Below are 14291 nucleotides of genomic sequence, written 5' to 3' on the forward strand. Positions count from 1 at the left end.
AGCATTAATAATTGATTCTGTGGGCTATTCTGAGGTTTTTATTTTAATAACTTGGCAACAGAATTTTTATTAGTCGTGCTCCAAAAGAAGTTAAGGTATTTTTCAATTAACCACCACCCCAAGGTGTCAAAACCCTTCTCTACCCTATTCTGACCTCCCTTTAGACACAGGGAGGATAGAGTGGCTCACAGCTGTTCCCAGGAGAAGGAGGGGAGGGGTAAGGGAGGGGAGGGGGACAGGGAGAGGAGGGGACCCACCGAGTGCTCACCGTTATCGTTGTCTAGTTGTAAGTGATTAATCATGAACGGGATGGGGTCCTTGGGCTGGTAGATCAGGAGTTGCTCCAGCATGTTCTGCAGGCACAAGGCAGATGTCCAGGTGGTTAACACCTGCATAGGCACCCAGGACCCTGGCTCAAGTGGCCCAGCATCCTGGGCACTATGGATACCGATTATGGGACCTGATCTCTCCATTGCACCCCACCAACCATGCCTTCAACTTGGGACCCAGCCCCTGCCCCAGCTGGCAACTGCTTCGGTCTGCATGAGCAGAGGCATGAAGGAGGGGCCGTGTGGGTCTTGCTGGGGAGGCATCTGGAGAGAGGCAGAGCTGGAGGGACTGTGCCCCTAACTCAGAAGCAGGTAGTCTCAGGGCCCTCTCCCCTCGGTCTCTTTGTGCTTCCCAGAGCAGCCTTCTCTCAGTTCTTCTCATGCACCATGCTCATTCATCCTTCAGAGCCTTAGCAAATGCTGTTCCCTCAGCTTGAACACTTCTTCCTCAGTCCTCAGGTCTCAGTGGAAACATATCTTCCTGATCACACTCACTAGGTAAATCCTGTCATATGCTCCTGCAGGCCCTGTGTGTCCATTATTGCATCACCCCTGTCCCAGTGCCTGGCACAATTACAGTAGGTGCCCAATGCACAGGTCTGCTGGAGGACATGGCCATCACTGCTACCTGTGTCCCTCCAGGGTAGGACAGAATATTTACCAGCTGAACATCTAAATAGTCCTGGGATAGTCTAGCCATTTAATTCCATGGGAAAGCAGCTTCCATGGTTGCAGAACAAAAGGCACAGAAATGAACCAGGTAGACGATAGAGCTGGGCTGGTGCAATAGGGTGGATCCTTCAGCCCTAAGAACAAGCAGGGAGGGGCTTTAGCTCTTTGGGGGCAGAGGGGGCATGGGGCAATAAAAAAGCACTGAACTGTGAGAAGTCCCAGCTCTGCTGCACATCTCACCAGCAAGTCCCTTCCCTTATCTGGGCCTCAGCTTCCCCGCCTATAAATGGCACGGCTGGACCAGATCTCTACTCGCATATCACTGGTGAGATGGTGAGATGATTTTAGACGGTTCACAGACGAACGCTTTTAATTTCACTTTTAAATACTTGCGTGTCTAATGTGTATTAGAAAAGCTGGTACATCGAATCTATGATTTCAAGGATATTGCTTGGGATGAGATAAAGAAACGTTACTTAATTTTTAAAAAGTGGGTTGATTTAAAGAAATGATTAAATTAAAATGGAAATGTGGTGGTGGTTATATGACTCTATACATGTGATAAAATTTCACAGAACCGTACACACACTGAAAAACTAAGTGAAGGTAAAAATGAATGAAATCCAAATAAGGCCTGCAGTCAATAGTATTGTATCAATGTCAATTGCCTGGTTTTGACAATGTACTACAGTTATGTTAGATGTTATTACTGGGGGAAGCTGGGTGAAGGGTAATTTTCTAACTTCCCATGGGTCTAAAATTATTTTAAAATAAAAAGTGTAAGAATGGTAAAAACTATGGAGGGAACACACAAATGACTAAGGACTGGAGATACTGGACCAAAAGCTTTCTCAGGCTGCTCCTTCCAACAATCGCTGTGAGATACACCAGCTTCTCTAGAGCTTCCCACAGTGCCCCAGGAGCTGACCCCGTCCCATCCACCAAACAATGACTTATAACCAAGCTAGCCACTTTCTTTAGATTGGCCACTCGGTTTTAGAAATCTCTCTCTCTCCCCCACCATCAGTTAACTGTTCCCAAAGGAAGCATATATTTGCTGGAGAGATGGAGACTCAGGTTTCTTGGCCTGAGCTCTGCTCTCACGTGTGCAGGTTAGAGGCTCAAACGACCACAGGACCACAGGGGTCAGCACAGTGGTGCCTCTGGGGATGGAGTGGACCCTGAGGAGACAAACGCTGTAAAACTGGGCTCCAGCTTCCCTTCGGCCCTCAGAACCTCTGAGTGGCTGCGAGTTCTTCCAGTCCAGCTCCGGAAAGCCTTTACCTCCAGGAGGTGCAGGAGGGAAACCTGGAGCAAATTCAGGGGCAGGTCTCTGCCTAAGGCCACACAGGAAGCAGGAGACCAGTCAGGTCAGGAAGGCGGGATGAGAGCTTGGGAGCCGCCCAGAACTCCTGGCCCTGAGGTCAAGAGGCCAGGTGGGAAATGCTGTCCAAACTACAGGGCAGCTGTCCCATGGGGGCGGCCATCTCAGGACAGGGATGCGACCTTGAACTCGGACACTCTCCTGCTCAGAAACCAACACTACGGACAGACTGGGAATGGTCAGCGCCGGATGAGTCCCTTGAAGACCAGCTCTTGCAATCCGGCATTTCACACATGGGGAAGTGAGGAAGGTAAGGGACTCGTTCCAGGACATCGAACCGGCTGGCGCGGAGCCAGGACCAAATCCTGGCCAGGATGGCGTGCCCCCTTTCCTCCCTCCAGGGTCCGCCGGGCAGGGCCAGGGGGCGTCTTCAGATCCAGGGATCCCTTGGGGTCACGGCGGCACAGGAGTCGACACCCCAAGCTGGGCGGTCCCGTGGGAACAAACGTGGCCCCCCAGCTTCGGGGTCGCCGGCGCGCACCCGGTACCGCGACAGAGGTTCCCGGGCCGCCGCCCGGTGTCGCGACAGGGCGGGGCTGCCCGGGTCACCTGCATCATCTCGAAGATGTGGTTCGCCTCCCCGTACTGGGACATTTCCGGGGGGATGTGGTGCGGGGCCGTCGTCGCGTCCATGCCGCCGCGCAGCTCGGCCGCTCCCTGGCGACCGCGGTCGCTAGGGGCGCCGCTGCGTCATCAGCGCGCGCAGCTCCCTGGTGACCGCGGTAGCTAGGGGCGCCGCGCCGCTACGACATCAGCGCGCGCCCGCCCGCCCGCCCGCGAGACTGGCGCTGGGCGCGGTCCGGGCTCCTCGGCCAGCGCCCCCTGCCGCCTGGGGCAAGCGCTTTCCTCGCCGCGGCCTCGCTCTCCCCTCTGCGCGTCTCCGCAGGGCACCTCAGGTCGCTTCCAGCTGTGGCTTTCTAGGAGCAGAGGTGCCCTTGGTAGGGGCCCCCCTGTGCTGAGACACCCGACAACACCCCGAGGGCACGTCGGCCCCAGGAGCTCCGTGGGCCAGCCCCCGCTCGGCTCTCTGGGCCTCACTTTCCTCATCTTTAACATGAAGAATAGATGTGGAGGAGGGCGTCTGAAGAGGGAGGAGCATTCAAGAAGAGGGCCGAAAGGCCGAGGGTCCCGCTGGAAACTCTCCGTCCAACTTGCAGCGTCGGAGCCCCAGGAGATCCCGCCGCCCGCTCCGGGGGGGGTGGGTAGGGCGGGGCTGCCACGTGACCCGATTGCTATAGCACCTGCGGTAACAATCTCCGCCGCTCCCCACGCCGACCTCACCACCCCACCCACGCCGCCTCCCAAGCCCTGGGAAGCCCCCCCCCCCCCCACCCCCGGGGCACCAGACACCCACAGAGGCACTCCAGCTTCAGGGCGCTCTGGGAGAGAAGGCCGCTCTAGGACAAGCAAGGTTAAAACGGGCCGGGAGCGGGCCCCCCAACCCCAGGTTCGGCAACTGGGAGGTGGGGGAGTGGAGAATGGAGGGGACCGCCGCTGCTGCCCCGGGAAGGGGATGGGGTGGGACGTGGTGCGGGGGAGGGAGCACTGCGAGCCGTGTTAATCCCAAGTGGGACGAGGACAGCCTGGTATCGGATGCAGCACTGAATTGGGAACTCTAGCTCTTGTCCGTTGCTGTTTTTAGTAGGAGCTACCGTTTTTGAGCTTTCTGTGCTATCAACAAAACTGGTGTCTGTGTACCTTATGGAGAGGGAGTATGGCATAGTCAATACAGACAGCCCAGAGTTCAAATCCTGCTCCCCCTCTTTGTAGCTGTGTGAGCCTGCTCTGTCTCTTACTTTCCTCCTCTATGGAGTGGGGATTATGGAAGGATTCCATGAGCTCATATATCTGAAGTATTAGACAGTAGCTGACACACAGTAAGTGCCCAATACCTAGGGGCCACTATTAGTCATATTATTTCGTTTAATCTTTGCACCAGCCCTGAGAAATAGGTCCCTTCATTCCCATTTTACAGATGACAAACTGGAGGATCAGAATGGTGAACAGTTGTTGGCTGAGTGACTTTGGGCAAGACATTTCCCCTTTCTGGCCTCTTTCCCCATCAGTTGTTGATTTCGAAGCATGAGAATCAGAAAGCCCCTGGAAGAGCTTCTAATCCAAACACCCTCATTTTACAGATGGATAAATTGAGGCCCAGAGAGGGTGAAATTCTTGGCCAATGTCACTTGTTAATCCAAGGCACAGCCTGGGCTGGAACTAGGCATCCTGACTCCTAGCCAAAGCCTTTCCACCAGCCCCCAGCCTGGAGACAGGCCCCCCAAGGGTAAAAGGCTGCAGTTGTGCCTCTCCCCCTCCGAACTGCTTCTTCAAAGTGTGCACACCTTGGTTGGCTTGTCAAACCCAACTGCAAAGACAGCTGGGGAAGAAAAGGAAGCTGCCTCCCCTGAGCAAAGAACACAACAACTGAGCCAGCAATTTGCACCGGAGAGCTTCAGTTTGCTTCCTGGACATTTCTGAAATGACTTGCCTTTCTCCTCATTTATTTTAAGCCGTAGGCGCTTTTCATACCATGATTTAATAATCTTTAGCAGCCTGGAAAAATACAAATCAATTAAAGCCTAAAACCTATTGGGTAATCATTTTTCCCTTCCTCCTCCCCCAGATGGAGAAGTGCCTGCACCCTCTGCCTTTCATCCAGACTAATCTGGCTGGTTCAAGGGACGATCACTTTGGATAGCTTATTACAGCTTCTCTCACGACATTCCTGGCGTGCATGTCACAAGTCACTAGGATCAAGAACCGAGTCAGTTTTGCTCTCAGCGGCTCCTGGGGCCACCAGCCGTGATAGTGCTGTATCCCTGGAGAACTTGGCAGCCCTGGAGGGCCCCCCGAGGGTGGCAGGGAGCCAGGCACCCAGGGCAGCCCCCTGAATGCTAGTCCTCATTGCTTTGGGATGGGGAACAGTCTTGTGGGAGTGGAAGCGAGGCCCAGGGCTTTAGCTAGAGCATGACCCCTAGAAGGGCTCGCGCAGCTTTTCAGGCCCTTGGTATTCCTCACCCACCCACCCCCAGCCACAGTAAATCTGAAGCCTGGCATGTTTGTCTCTAAGGACCATCACAGAGGGAGGGAGGGAGGGATCCAAGCTAAGAGCCCAGACTTAAAGTCAGGCAGAGCTGAGTGGGAAACCCTGGCTTGCTTACTTCCTAGCGTGTGACCTCAGCTCCGTCATCTGTTATGTAGGGATAATCGTGGTACCCCATTCTAGGGCTGTGGCGAGGACTTGAGATAATGCATATCCAGGGTTTTCCTAGAGCCCCATCAAGTAATTTGCTGTTATTCGGAGGATTGGGGTGAGCTGTCCAGGACCTTGCTGAGGACTGGAGCCCTGCCACTCTTGCAGACTGTGGAGTGCCTCGTTCCCGACATCCCCATCCCACTTCCCTGCTTCATCCTCTCTGTAGCAGTGCCTTATCTAAACCACTGTTCATTCACTTATCCTTACCATCCGCCTCCCACTCCGAAAGATAAGTTCCTCCAGGGTAGGGAATCTTGTCTGTTTATTCAATGCTGTGGATAGCCCAGCACCCAGGACAGTGCTTGGCATGTGGTAGACACTGCAGAATGAATGAATGAACATGAGTGAATGCATGAAGTGCTTCTTACCCCCTTTGGCCTTTAGTAGTTCTTCCCATAGCTTTGCCTGACACTTGGGGTCCCTCGGCCTTACCCTCCCCCCTGCCTTCTGCACTTGCTCACAATATTCCCACATCCCCACCTCCCAACCTCTAGCCCAGGTCCCACCTGCTCTGCCTGCCTGCTCTCCACCTCTCTAAAGCCTGCCTTCTTTTCCAGCCTGCCCTCCTCCTCTGCTTCTCTCAGGGTGCACACCATGCCTGTTGTGGCATTCCCCCGTCCTCGATGCACACTGTTGAATCACAGTAGCTTTGATTGCTCCAGGCTCTGGGCTCCACACCTCAGCCCTGCCGTCTCGTGCAGTGCAGGTTAGGACTGAGGCTCCGAGATGAGCAGCTTGACCAAGGCCAGCAAGAAGTGGTGGAACCAGGATTTGAGCCCAGGACTGTGTGATGCCAGAGCTTGGGTTTTTAACCACCACCAGCCCCAGCTCTGAGCGTGATGGGGGAAGCCCAGGCTAACAGTACACACTTCCCCTCCTCCCTGAACTGATGTGCCATGCTTCTAGGTCTTCACTTCCCAAGTCATTTGTAAGCCTGGGCTTGAACTACGGTGAGGCACTGCCTCGGCACAAAACCTAAGGGGGGTGGGGGGCAGCACCAAAACCCTCAGTAACCAAGAGAAATAATATTTAAATGCAATATCTTAAAAAGTCAAAATTAATGCAAAAATCCATTTAGAATAAAATATCAAAAATGTAAATAAAGACAGGATCAGCATTGTTGATTTTTCCTTTTGTATCAGGCTTCAGTATGGCAAGGCACAGCACTATACCCAATCCTGTCTTTACTTACAATTCCAATATTTTGTTCTTTGTGGACTCTTTGGTGTTCACTTTTATGTTTTAAAATAGTGCACTAAACATTCTTATCTGTCTTGATTGCTGACTTTTCTGGCGCCTCCTTACATTTTGCACCCAGGTGAATGCCTAACTCTCCCCGCCCTAGTCCAGGGCCTGGTAAGCCTGTCACCATGGGAGGTACAACAGAAAAATGCCACGCCTCAAGTTTACCGCGTCTGCCATTTCTGCCTCTGGGCAGGGGGTGGGGGCCTTGGCTGTATATGGGCCCCACTGCATCCCCACACCCATGCCTCCCCTTCCCACTTGCCTACTTCAGGTGGAGGGCTGAGTGGGGAGGAGGTTGAGCTGGAAGGAAGGCGCTGCCTTGCCTGGCCCTGGACCAGGCCTGTCCCCCGTGGACTGCGGCTGCTCTGTTGGCAAACATAGGTGCTATGGCTCCCAGGGGCGGCCTCAGGATGCTGCCGCTGAAGCGTGCTCCATTATATTTACAGTAGACCCACTGGGGTTTACGGGGTGTGATTGTCAGGGTCCCTCCTGGCACAGCTCCTTTATGGCAACCTGTGTTTCAGCTCCCAGCCCAGGACTGCAGCTCCATCTCCCCAGCCCTCCCCAGGTTCTCTGATTTACGGCTCCCGTCATGTCGTGGAGGCCATCTTCTGGTCTGTTCTTGTGTTTCCTTTCATCCTCGATGCTGTCTCCTCTTGCCATAGAGATGACCTCCCTGCCTCCAGCCCTGCTCTGGGCTCAGGAGCTGAGGGAGACACAGCAGAAAGAAATGTCTCCCAGCTCCATCCTGGTCTTGCTTCTCTCCACCTGGGGCCTGCCAGGAAGCCCAGAATGTGTCCTTCCCCACCCCGTCCTTGCCAAGTATTCTGGGCTCTTCCATTTGCAGCATCTCATTTGGACCCTACCTCACGCAGCCTCCTCTGACCCCCGCTCACACGGGGCATGTCCAAGCCTGGGTTCTGTGTGTGCTGGTGCCTCGTGGTGGAGGGGCAGCCGGCTGTGGCAGATTTGAGGATGCTGGCTAGACATCAGGAAGCCTGGGACCTTGGGTGTCTCCAGCACAAGCTTGCTGTGACACCCTGGGCCTGTTTCCCCCAGAAGTTAAGGGGAGTTGACCTACTGAGGTCCCTTCCAGCTCTAACATTCTATAAATCTGTGACCTGGAGCATTTGGCACGTGCTCAGCAAAATTGTGATGTCATGGAGGGCAGAACCCACAGCCTTCTCTGTTCACAGAGGAGATTCTAGACCCGTGGGACCGCCTGGATCACACCAGGGACAGTCTGCGAGGCACCAAAAGAGAGCACTCCCTGTGGCGTTATTGTTTCCAATCAGGGTCATTCCTGCAATAACGGGAGGCAGGGAGGAGTCGCCATCTGCCAACCCCTGCCCTGGGAATGGGCAAACCTGAGATCAGGGCTCCCGGTCCAAGCACACAGCAGGGAAACTGCATCTTCTCAGACTAGACAACCAAGTGCTGACTCTTGCCCTGCTTAGCCCACGGGAAAGAATCCCTAGACTTTCCCACTAATTGCAGAGTGGCGGATGTTTTAAAACAATTTGGTCCAAACTGATAAAAATCACAGACTTTACATGCTGTGGCATATTCCTTGATCCCAGCTTTTGCTGACACCACAGGGAGGCACTGGAGGCCGTGTGTGTGTGTGTGTAGATACCTCTGAGACCAGAGAGCTTCTTGTCCACAGTTGAGGGAAGGACGTCACATTTCATGGCAAAGGGTATGTCCTCGGAGGGTAAATGACTTGGGTCAGGCTCAGCTCTGTCGTGGACAGCCTGGGGGATCCTGAGCAAGCATGCAGCCTCCTAGGGCCTTGTTTCCTTCTCTGCACAATGGGAATGAAACAGTCCCTGCCCCCCAGGGTTGTGGGGAGCTGCTCAGCGCAGCGCTCCACCAAGAGGGGCCGTCGGCATCCTTCTTTTGACTCCAGAGCTGGATCTGCGGTCTGGCCCCTGGGACCTCATGGCTCTCCTCTTCCTCCCCAGATTCGTCTTCTCTCCTAAATGACCACTGAGGAAGACAATGAATGAAGTGAAAGAATCCCTGCGAAGCATCGAGCAGAAGTACAAGCTCTTCCAACAGCAACAGTTCACCTTCATCGCCGCTCTGGAACACTGCAGGGAGAATGCCCATGACAAGATCCGGCCCATCACCAGCATCGGACAGGTGGTGCCTCCTGGGCAGGCGGGCGGGTAGGGCCAGGGTCTCGGGGACCTGCCAGACCCAGAGATTCCTGCATAACACCAGGCCCAGTCCCCTGGCTTGACAGATGAAAAAACCTGAGGCCCAGAGAGGGGAAGCACGTTTGTACCAGGATCAGTACTCAGATCCTAAGTGGTGGAATGAGCCATTCATTCATTCACTCACCAGATATGTGAGTGAATAACAAAGTGGTTAAAAACATGGGTTCAAGACTTAGCCGGCCAGCGTTCAAGTCCTGGCTCTATCACATGCCCCCTCTGTGACCTTGGGCCAATGAGTCACCTCTCTATGCCTCGGTGTCTTCATCTGTAAAATGAGAGAAACAGCACACTCCACCTACGGCTGTTATGCAGATTTAGTGAGAGCCTCCACAAACCACACTCAGCCCATGTCTGGCATTGTCTGCCAGGCCCTGGCTAAGTCCTGGGGGTATAGTCAACAACAGGTGTGCATGGTCCCCGCTGTCGGATTCCACGGGGTTTGAGGAACTCAGAGTGCCCAGCACATTGCTGGTCTCATTGGCAGATGCTTTTGTTTGACTTGCGTCTCCTCATGGATTAGCTGCTAAGTTGGCTCGGCAGGACTTGGAGCCCTCAACACCCAACAAGCCTTCCAGGAGCTTATGGGCTTGACCCTCAGTGCACTAGGCCCAACCATCTCTGACTGAAAAGACGCTACCTGCAGAAGAGTCAGGTTGTTGAAGGCTAACCACTCTCAGGGTGGGGTGTAAGTGGGGACCAGAGCTCAGAACTGCTCAGGAGAAGCAAATAGGGCCAGGGAGAAGAGCAGCCCTTGCTGGCAGCACCCTTCAAGAAATTATTTTTTCTAATTTTTGTAAAAATTTCAATTTTTTAACTAGAAAAATTTTAAACCTACAGTAGACAAATACCCATATAACTTTCACCTCAATACATCAATTTGTAATATTTAGCCAGGTTTGCATGCTCTCTCCAGACACATACCCTCTTTCCCCTGAACTATCTGAAAGTAAACTGGCTGCATCCTTTTTAGCCCATCCCCCAAAAGCTCAGCCTTCAAGGGCACTGGACAGGTTTTCAGTTACAGGAAAGAGCCTGAGACCCCTCACCTCTGCTCAGAATCTACATCAGTGCTGAGTGACCCTCTCCCATGCATAAGGGTGCGGCCTTCGTGCCCTAGCTTCAATGAAGGCTTTTGGTAAACAATGGCCCCACATTTTGACTCTCCATCTGAAGTGTTGACTCTCAACCCCCAGGCTGCCCTCCCTGGACTAGAGGTATCCAAAGGTTACCTGCACACACGCCAGGTAGCCCAGTGATGCTGCTCTGTTGTGGTTACACCATGGTGTAGGTTCTTCCCCCTTATAAAGCTACTGTACTTGGGAAGGAACCACTTCAGATCATTTGGGAAGACATCCCTTAGCATCAAAAAGGCAGCTGGTAGCAGCAGGAAACCTCCGGTTTAGACTCAGAACTTGGGTGCTAGAGGAGGTAGGTGATGCCCCTTCCACTGGGTGGTGGAGACTGTGAAAGGGGTCAGTTACTCCTGCCTGGCCCGGAGCCAGGTCCTCCCCAGCACAAAGTCAGGCCTCCCACCCCTGCCCGACCTCGAATCCAGTCACTGAATGGTCCCGGGTCACTCTGGAGAGAAAGAGCCCTGACCCAGGTAGGATCCCCATTCCCCCCAAGGAAAGCAATGAAAGTAAATGAACTGTATCACTATTCTTAGCACCTTTTATGACTTGATTCAGGAAAGGTTTTCCTACTCCCACGTCTAAAACACCTTCGTATGTGTGGGCTAGTTTTGTTTTTGGTGTTTAAGCCCTTCATCCTCCTAGTTGACTTTTGTCGATGGTGTAAGGTAGAGACTACATTTGTTTCTCGTGTGGATCATCATTTTCCTGAGCTCCACTTCCTGACTTATCTCTCCTTTCTCTACTTGGAAACATAGGACAATGAAACTGCAAAGGATTCTACTTCCTTCTGTTTGCTCCTCAGTCTGGGTGGCCCAACCCAGCAGTGGGTCCTCTAAGTGGGACCATGGCATGGCATGAAAAGTCAGGGCCCAGCCCTCTTTGCTTAGGTGCAGGGGGACTGGTGAGGGGTAGGGGCCCAGCGCCATTGAGCTGGGGGTGAAATCCAGCTTCACCACTTCAGTGGTGCCCAAGCAGGTTATTTCACCTCTCTGAGCCTACAGTATTCATCTGTAAAATGAGGATTTAAAAAAGTACCCAGGGTACCTAAACCCAGGGTTTAGGGTGAGGAGTAAGTGAGATCAGGCCTGCAAAGCATTTTGCACAGTGCCTGGGACACTTAATGATGTCAGCTGTATATACAGAGTGGTCTGTACATTCACATCCATAAACGTTAACGGCATCTCCCCCATGACTCTGGAAGGGTGGTAGGAACAAGGTGGTTGCTCTTGGATATGTGCCCCATAAACCAGCCAGGAACCACGTTGGTGCCCCCCAGCTCACGTCACACTGGCCTTTGCAGGTCCAGAGCTACATGGAACACCACTGCAACAATTCCACAGACCGGCGCATTCTGCTCATGTTCCTGGACATCTGCACGGAGCTGAGCAAGCTCTGCCAGCGCTTCGAAGCCCTGCACTCTGGCACCCCGGTCACCAACAACCTCCTTGAGAAATGCAAAACCTTTGTTAGCCAAAGCAATGACTTAAGCAGCCTTAGAGCAAAGTAAGTCCCTTCTGGTCCTGTTTTGAGGCCTCACTGTGTGCATGTAGGGATGGGGTCGGGGACAAGGGCAGGAGAGGAGGGGTCCTGGAGGAAGAAGCAGGCTTTTGTTCAGAGGGCAGGTAAGTCTGAACTGATAACTCACGTGGCTACTGTCCAGACTTCCCCAGGTGGGAGATCCTAGGCCCACTGATTTATTGGAATGACTCTGACCCAACAAATGGTTTCATTGAAAATGAGGGATCCTGAGGCCCCAGACACAGTAGGACACAAACCTCACTGGAGCTAGCATGCGGCAGAGGGAGGGGGGTCAGAGAGTTGTTCCCAGAAGCCCACAAAGAAGCAACATGTCTGGAGCCCGTTCCCACGGCGTCAGCACCACCAGTGTGGTTCCCTAACTCTGAGCCCTGGGGAGGCTGTTTAGATACTAGGGAAGAAGAGTCAGAGGAATGAAATAGCGTGTTTTGGAGCTGTCACAGCAGGTTTCCACAGCCCCTAATCCAGGTTTCTACAAACCGCAGGCAAGTGCTTCGCACCTCCTGCCTTTCACACCAGGATTACCTGGGGCTCTCGGCCCCTAAACCTGCTGACCCACAATGTCCCGAACAGAGCTGGGCATGGTGCACGCACAGTTCTAAAGCCTCCTGAGGGGATTCTGATGTGCCATGGGGATTAGAGACCCCGGGCGAGTCCCTGAGTGGGGCTCACCGGCCCTCCTGCCGCCCTGCAGGTATCCTCATGACGTGGTGAACCACCTCAGCTGTGACGAGGCCAGGAACCACTACGGAGGTGTGGTCAGCCTCATCCCCATCATCCTAGACTTAATGAAAGAATGGATCGCCCACTCGGAGAAGCTGCCCCGCAAAGTGCTGCAGCCTGTGAGTGAGCCCCCGGCATGCCAGGAAGCCACTGGGGCAGCCACTCGCCCTTCCCAGACCACAGGCACCCAGCCTTGGTTAAGAAAACACAAGTGTAGGCAACTTACAAAAGACACCCTCAAACCCAGGGGGAAAGACAAAGGATGTTCCAAACCTCCCTGGAGACCACCTGGTGGGAAACTGTAACTCAGCCGGTGACCTGCTCTATCCCCTTCCCAATCCCGCATGTGAGGTGCTTTGTTACTAAATGTGGTTTCCACTGCTTGATCTATTTTCATTGGCGCCCACAGTCCCTGCCACTTGTTAACCCCAAAGGGGACTGCCCAGTATATCAGTGAGAACTTCTCTCCCGCTCTTGCTTTAACGTCTAACTTCCTCACCTCTGAGCGTCAGGCTCTGTGCTGATGAAGAGGACCCCCACTTACAGTGTTGTGGGTAGAGGGTGTCCTGGGAAGGCTGGTAAAGCGCTAGGGGCACTGCCTGCCTGCCCAGGTCCTCTTGGAGCTCTCACCCACCACTCTGCCAGGCCCGTCCACACTGCAGGTCCAGCTTTCCAGGCTGAGCCACCTTATCCCAGAGGATGGACAACTTTCTGGCATTGGGAAGGGAAGAGGGGGAGAAAGCTCCTCTGCCTTCACTCCCAGGGGAGACTGCACAGCTGTTTTCCCGCCGCGGCAGCAACTGTAGGAGAGGAACTGCTCTCTGCTCCCACCTCCCAGGATGCTGAGGGGTCGGCACGCTGAACTTGCTCAGTGCGCTTAGGTCTCTGGACCAAAGCCCAATGGGAAACGAACCTGCCTATCTTCTCCTTTACTTGGGAGAGGAAGATGATGGGAGAAGCTGGAAGAATTCTGATGTTGCGGCTCCTGTCCAAGGACAATCACCTGATTTTCACAACATAATTGAGGCCCGCGCTTTGTAAGATGTGTCACTGGCTTCTGAGCTTGCCAGAAGCACTGACTGTTGCTTTTTCCCTTCACAGGGGGCGACCTAGCTTCTGTGTTCTTGCTTCCTCGGGGGCGACAGTCAACAATAAAACGTGTTCTACCGCCTCTCTGCCTGGCGTGGTTTCCGGGGACTCATCCCTTAAACTACATGTATTTTAAGATACCAGAGGACATTGGGCAGTAGCCTCCCAAGCAAAACAACTAGCAAAGAGCAGCCACTATAGACAGGAGTACACCCAGCTCCAAAAGATTTTGCTTGGAAGAGGTTCGTGCCAAAGACCTAGAGAAGGCCAGCACAGTAACTCCCTGTATAGTTAGAGACCTATTTAGACAAGAACATCTGAATTTTCTAGACAAAATTAAAAACTGCCACCTCTGAGTCTTCGTCTTAAAGGATCTGCTTCCTCCATTAAAATGGGCAGAGCATACCGATTTCCAGGGGCAGCCAGGCAGGGGCAAGCAGTTGAAAATCACATTGCAAATGGAGCTCTTCATCCCTGGTCCTTTCCCAGCATGCCTCAAGCAAGAGATGGTAAGGCCAGGGGAGATCTAACCATCATTTAAAGGTTGTTTCCTGCCTTCTTCCAAATAGCTGAGGGCATGTGGAAGGCGGTGGATGCTAGCTGCACATTTTCCTCGGCACACTCACAAAATACAAGCGGCAAGGCTCAAGCTCAGTAAGCTCTTGACAATGTCAACGTCACTTAGGTTCTACCAAAAGGGCT

General features: G+C 53.4%; 2 protein-coding genes across 10 annotated transcripts in view; one reads left to right on the forward strand and one right to left on the reverse strand.

The window, feature by feature from the left end:
• The window catches only part of AK8 (adenylate kinase 8), a 124529-nt gene extending 121496 nt beyond the window's left edge, over positions 1–3033 (reverse strand). For 3 of the 6 annotated variants that reach the window (XM_058524381.1, XM_058524378.1, XM_058524383.1), the window contains exon 1: positions 269–2447. In XM_058524381.1, the coding sequence (XP_058380364.1) occupies positions 269–473 (205 nt within the window). In that variant the 5' untranslated portion in view covers positions 474–2447. Of the gene's footprint in view, positions 1–257; positions 2448–2934 lie in introns of those variants that run through there. The other 3 variants (XM_058524379.1, XM_058524380.1, XM_058524382.1) reach the window with 3 other exon arrangements.
• SPACA9 (sperm acrosome associated 9) lies at positions 2461–14090 on the forward strand. 4 transcript variants are annotated; one of them, XM_058524389.1, is made up of 5 exons: positions 2468–2635; positions 8851–9031; positions 11542–11744; positions 12472–12619; positions 13602–14085. In XM_058524389.1, exons 2-5 carry the CDS (start codon positions 8888–8890, stop codon positions 13611–13613), a joined length of 507 nt encoding a protein of 168 aa, XP_058380372.1. In that variant the 5' UTR covers positions 2468–2635; positions 8851–8887; the 3' UTR covers positions 13614–14085. The 4 variants fall into 4 exon arrangements, with proteins under 4 accessions (XP_058380373.1, XP_058380370.1, XP_058380372.1 ...); XM_058524390.1 differs by lacking the exon at positions 12472–12619 and having other exon boundaries at positions 2461–2635; positions 13602–14090; XM_058524387.1 differs by having other exon boundaries at positions 2466–2635; positions 12472–14085.
• The last annotated feature ends 201 nt before the right edge of the window (positions 14091–14291 follow it).

This window comes from Diceros bicornis, chromosome 28 (assembly GCF_020826845.1).
Source record: "Diceros bicornis minor isolate mBicDic1 chromosome 28, mDicBic1.mat.cur, whole genome shotgun sequence".
In the NCBI taxonomy this organism is placed as follows: Eukaryota; Metazoa; Chordata; class Mammalia; order Perissodactyla; family Rhinocerotidae; genus Diceros; species Diceros bicornis.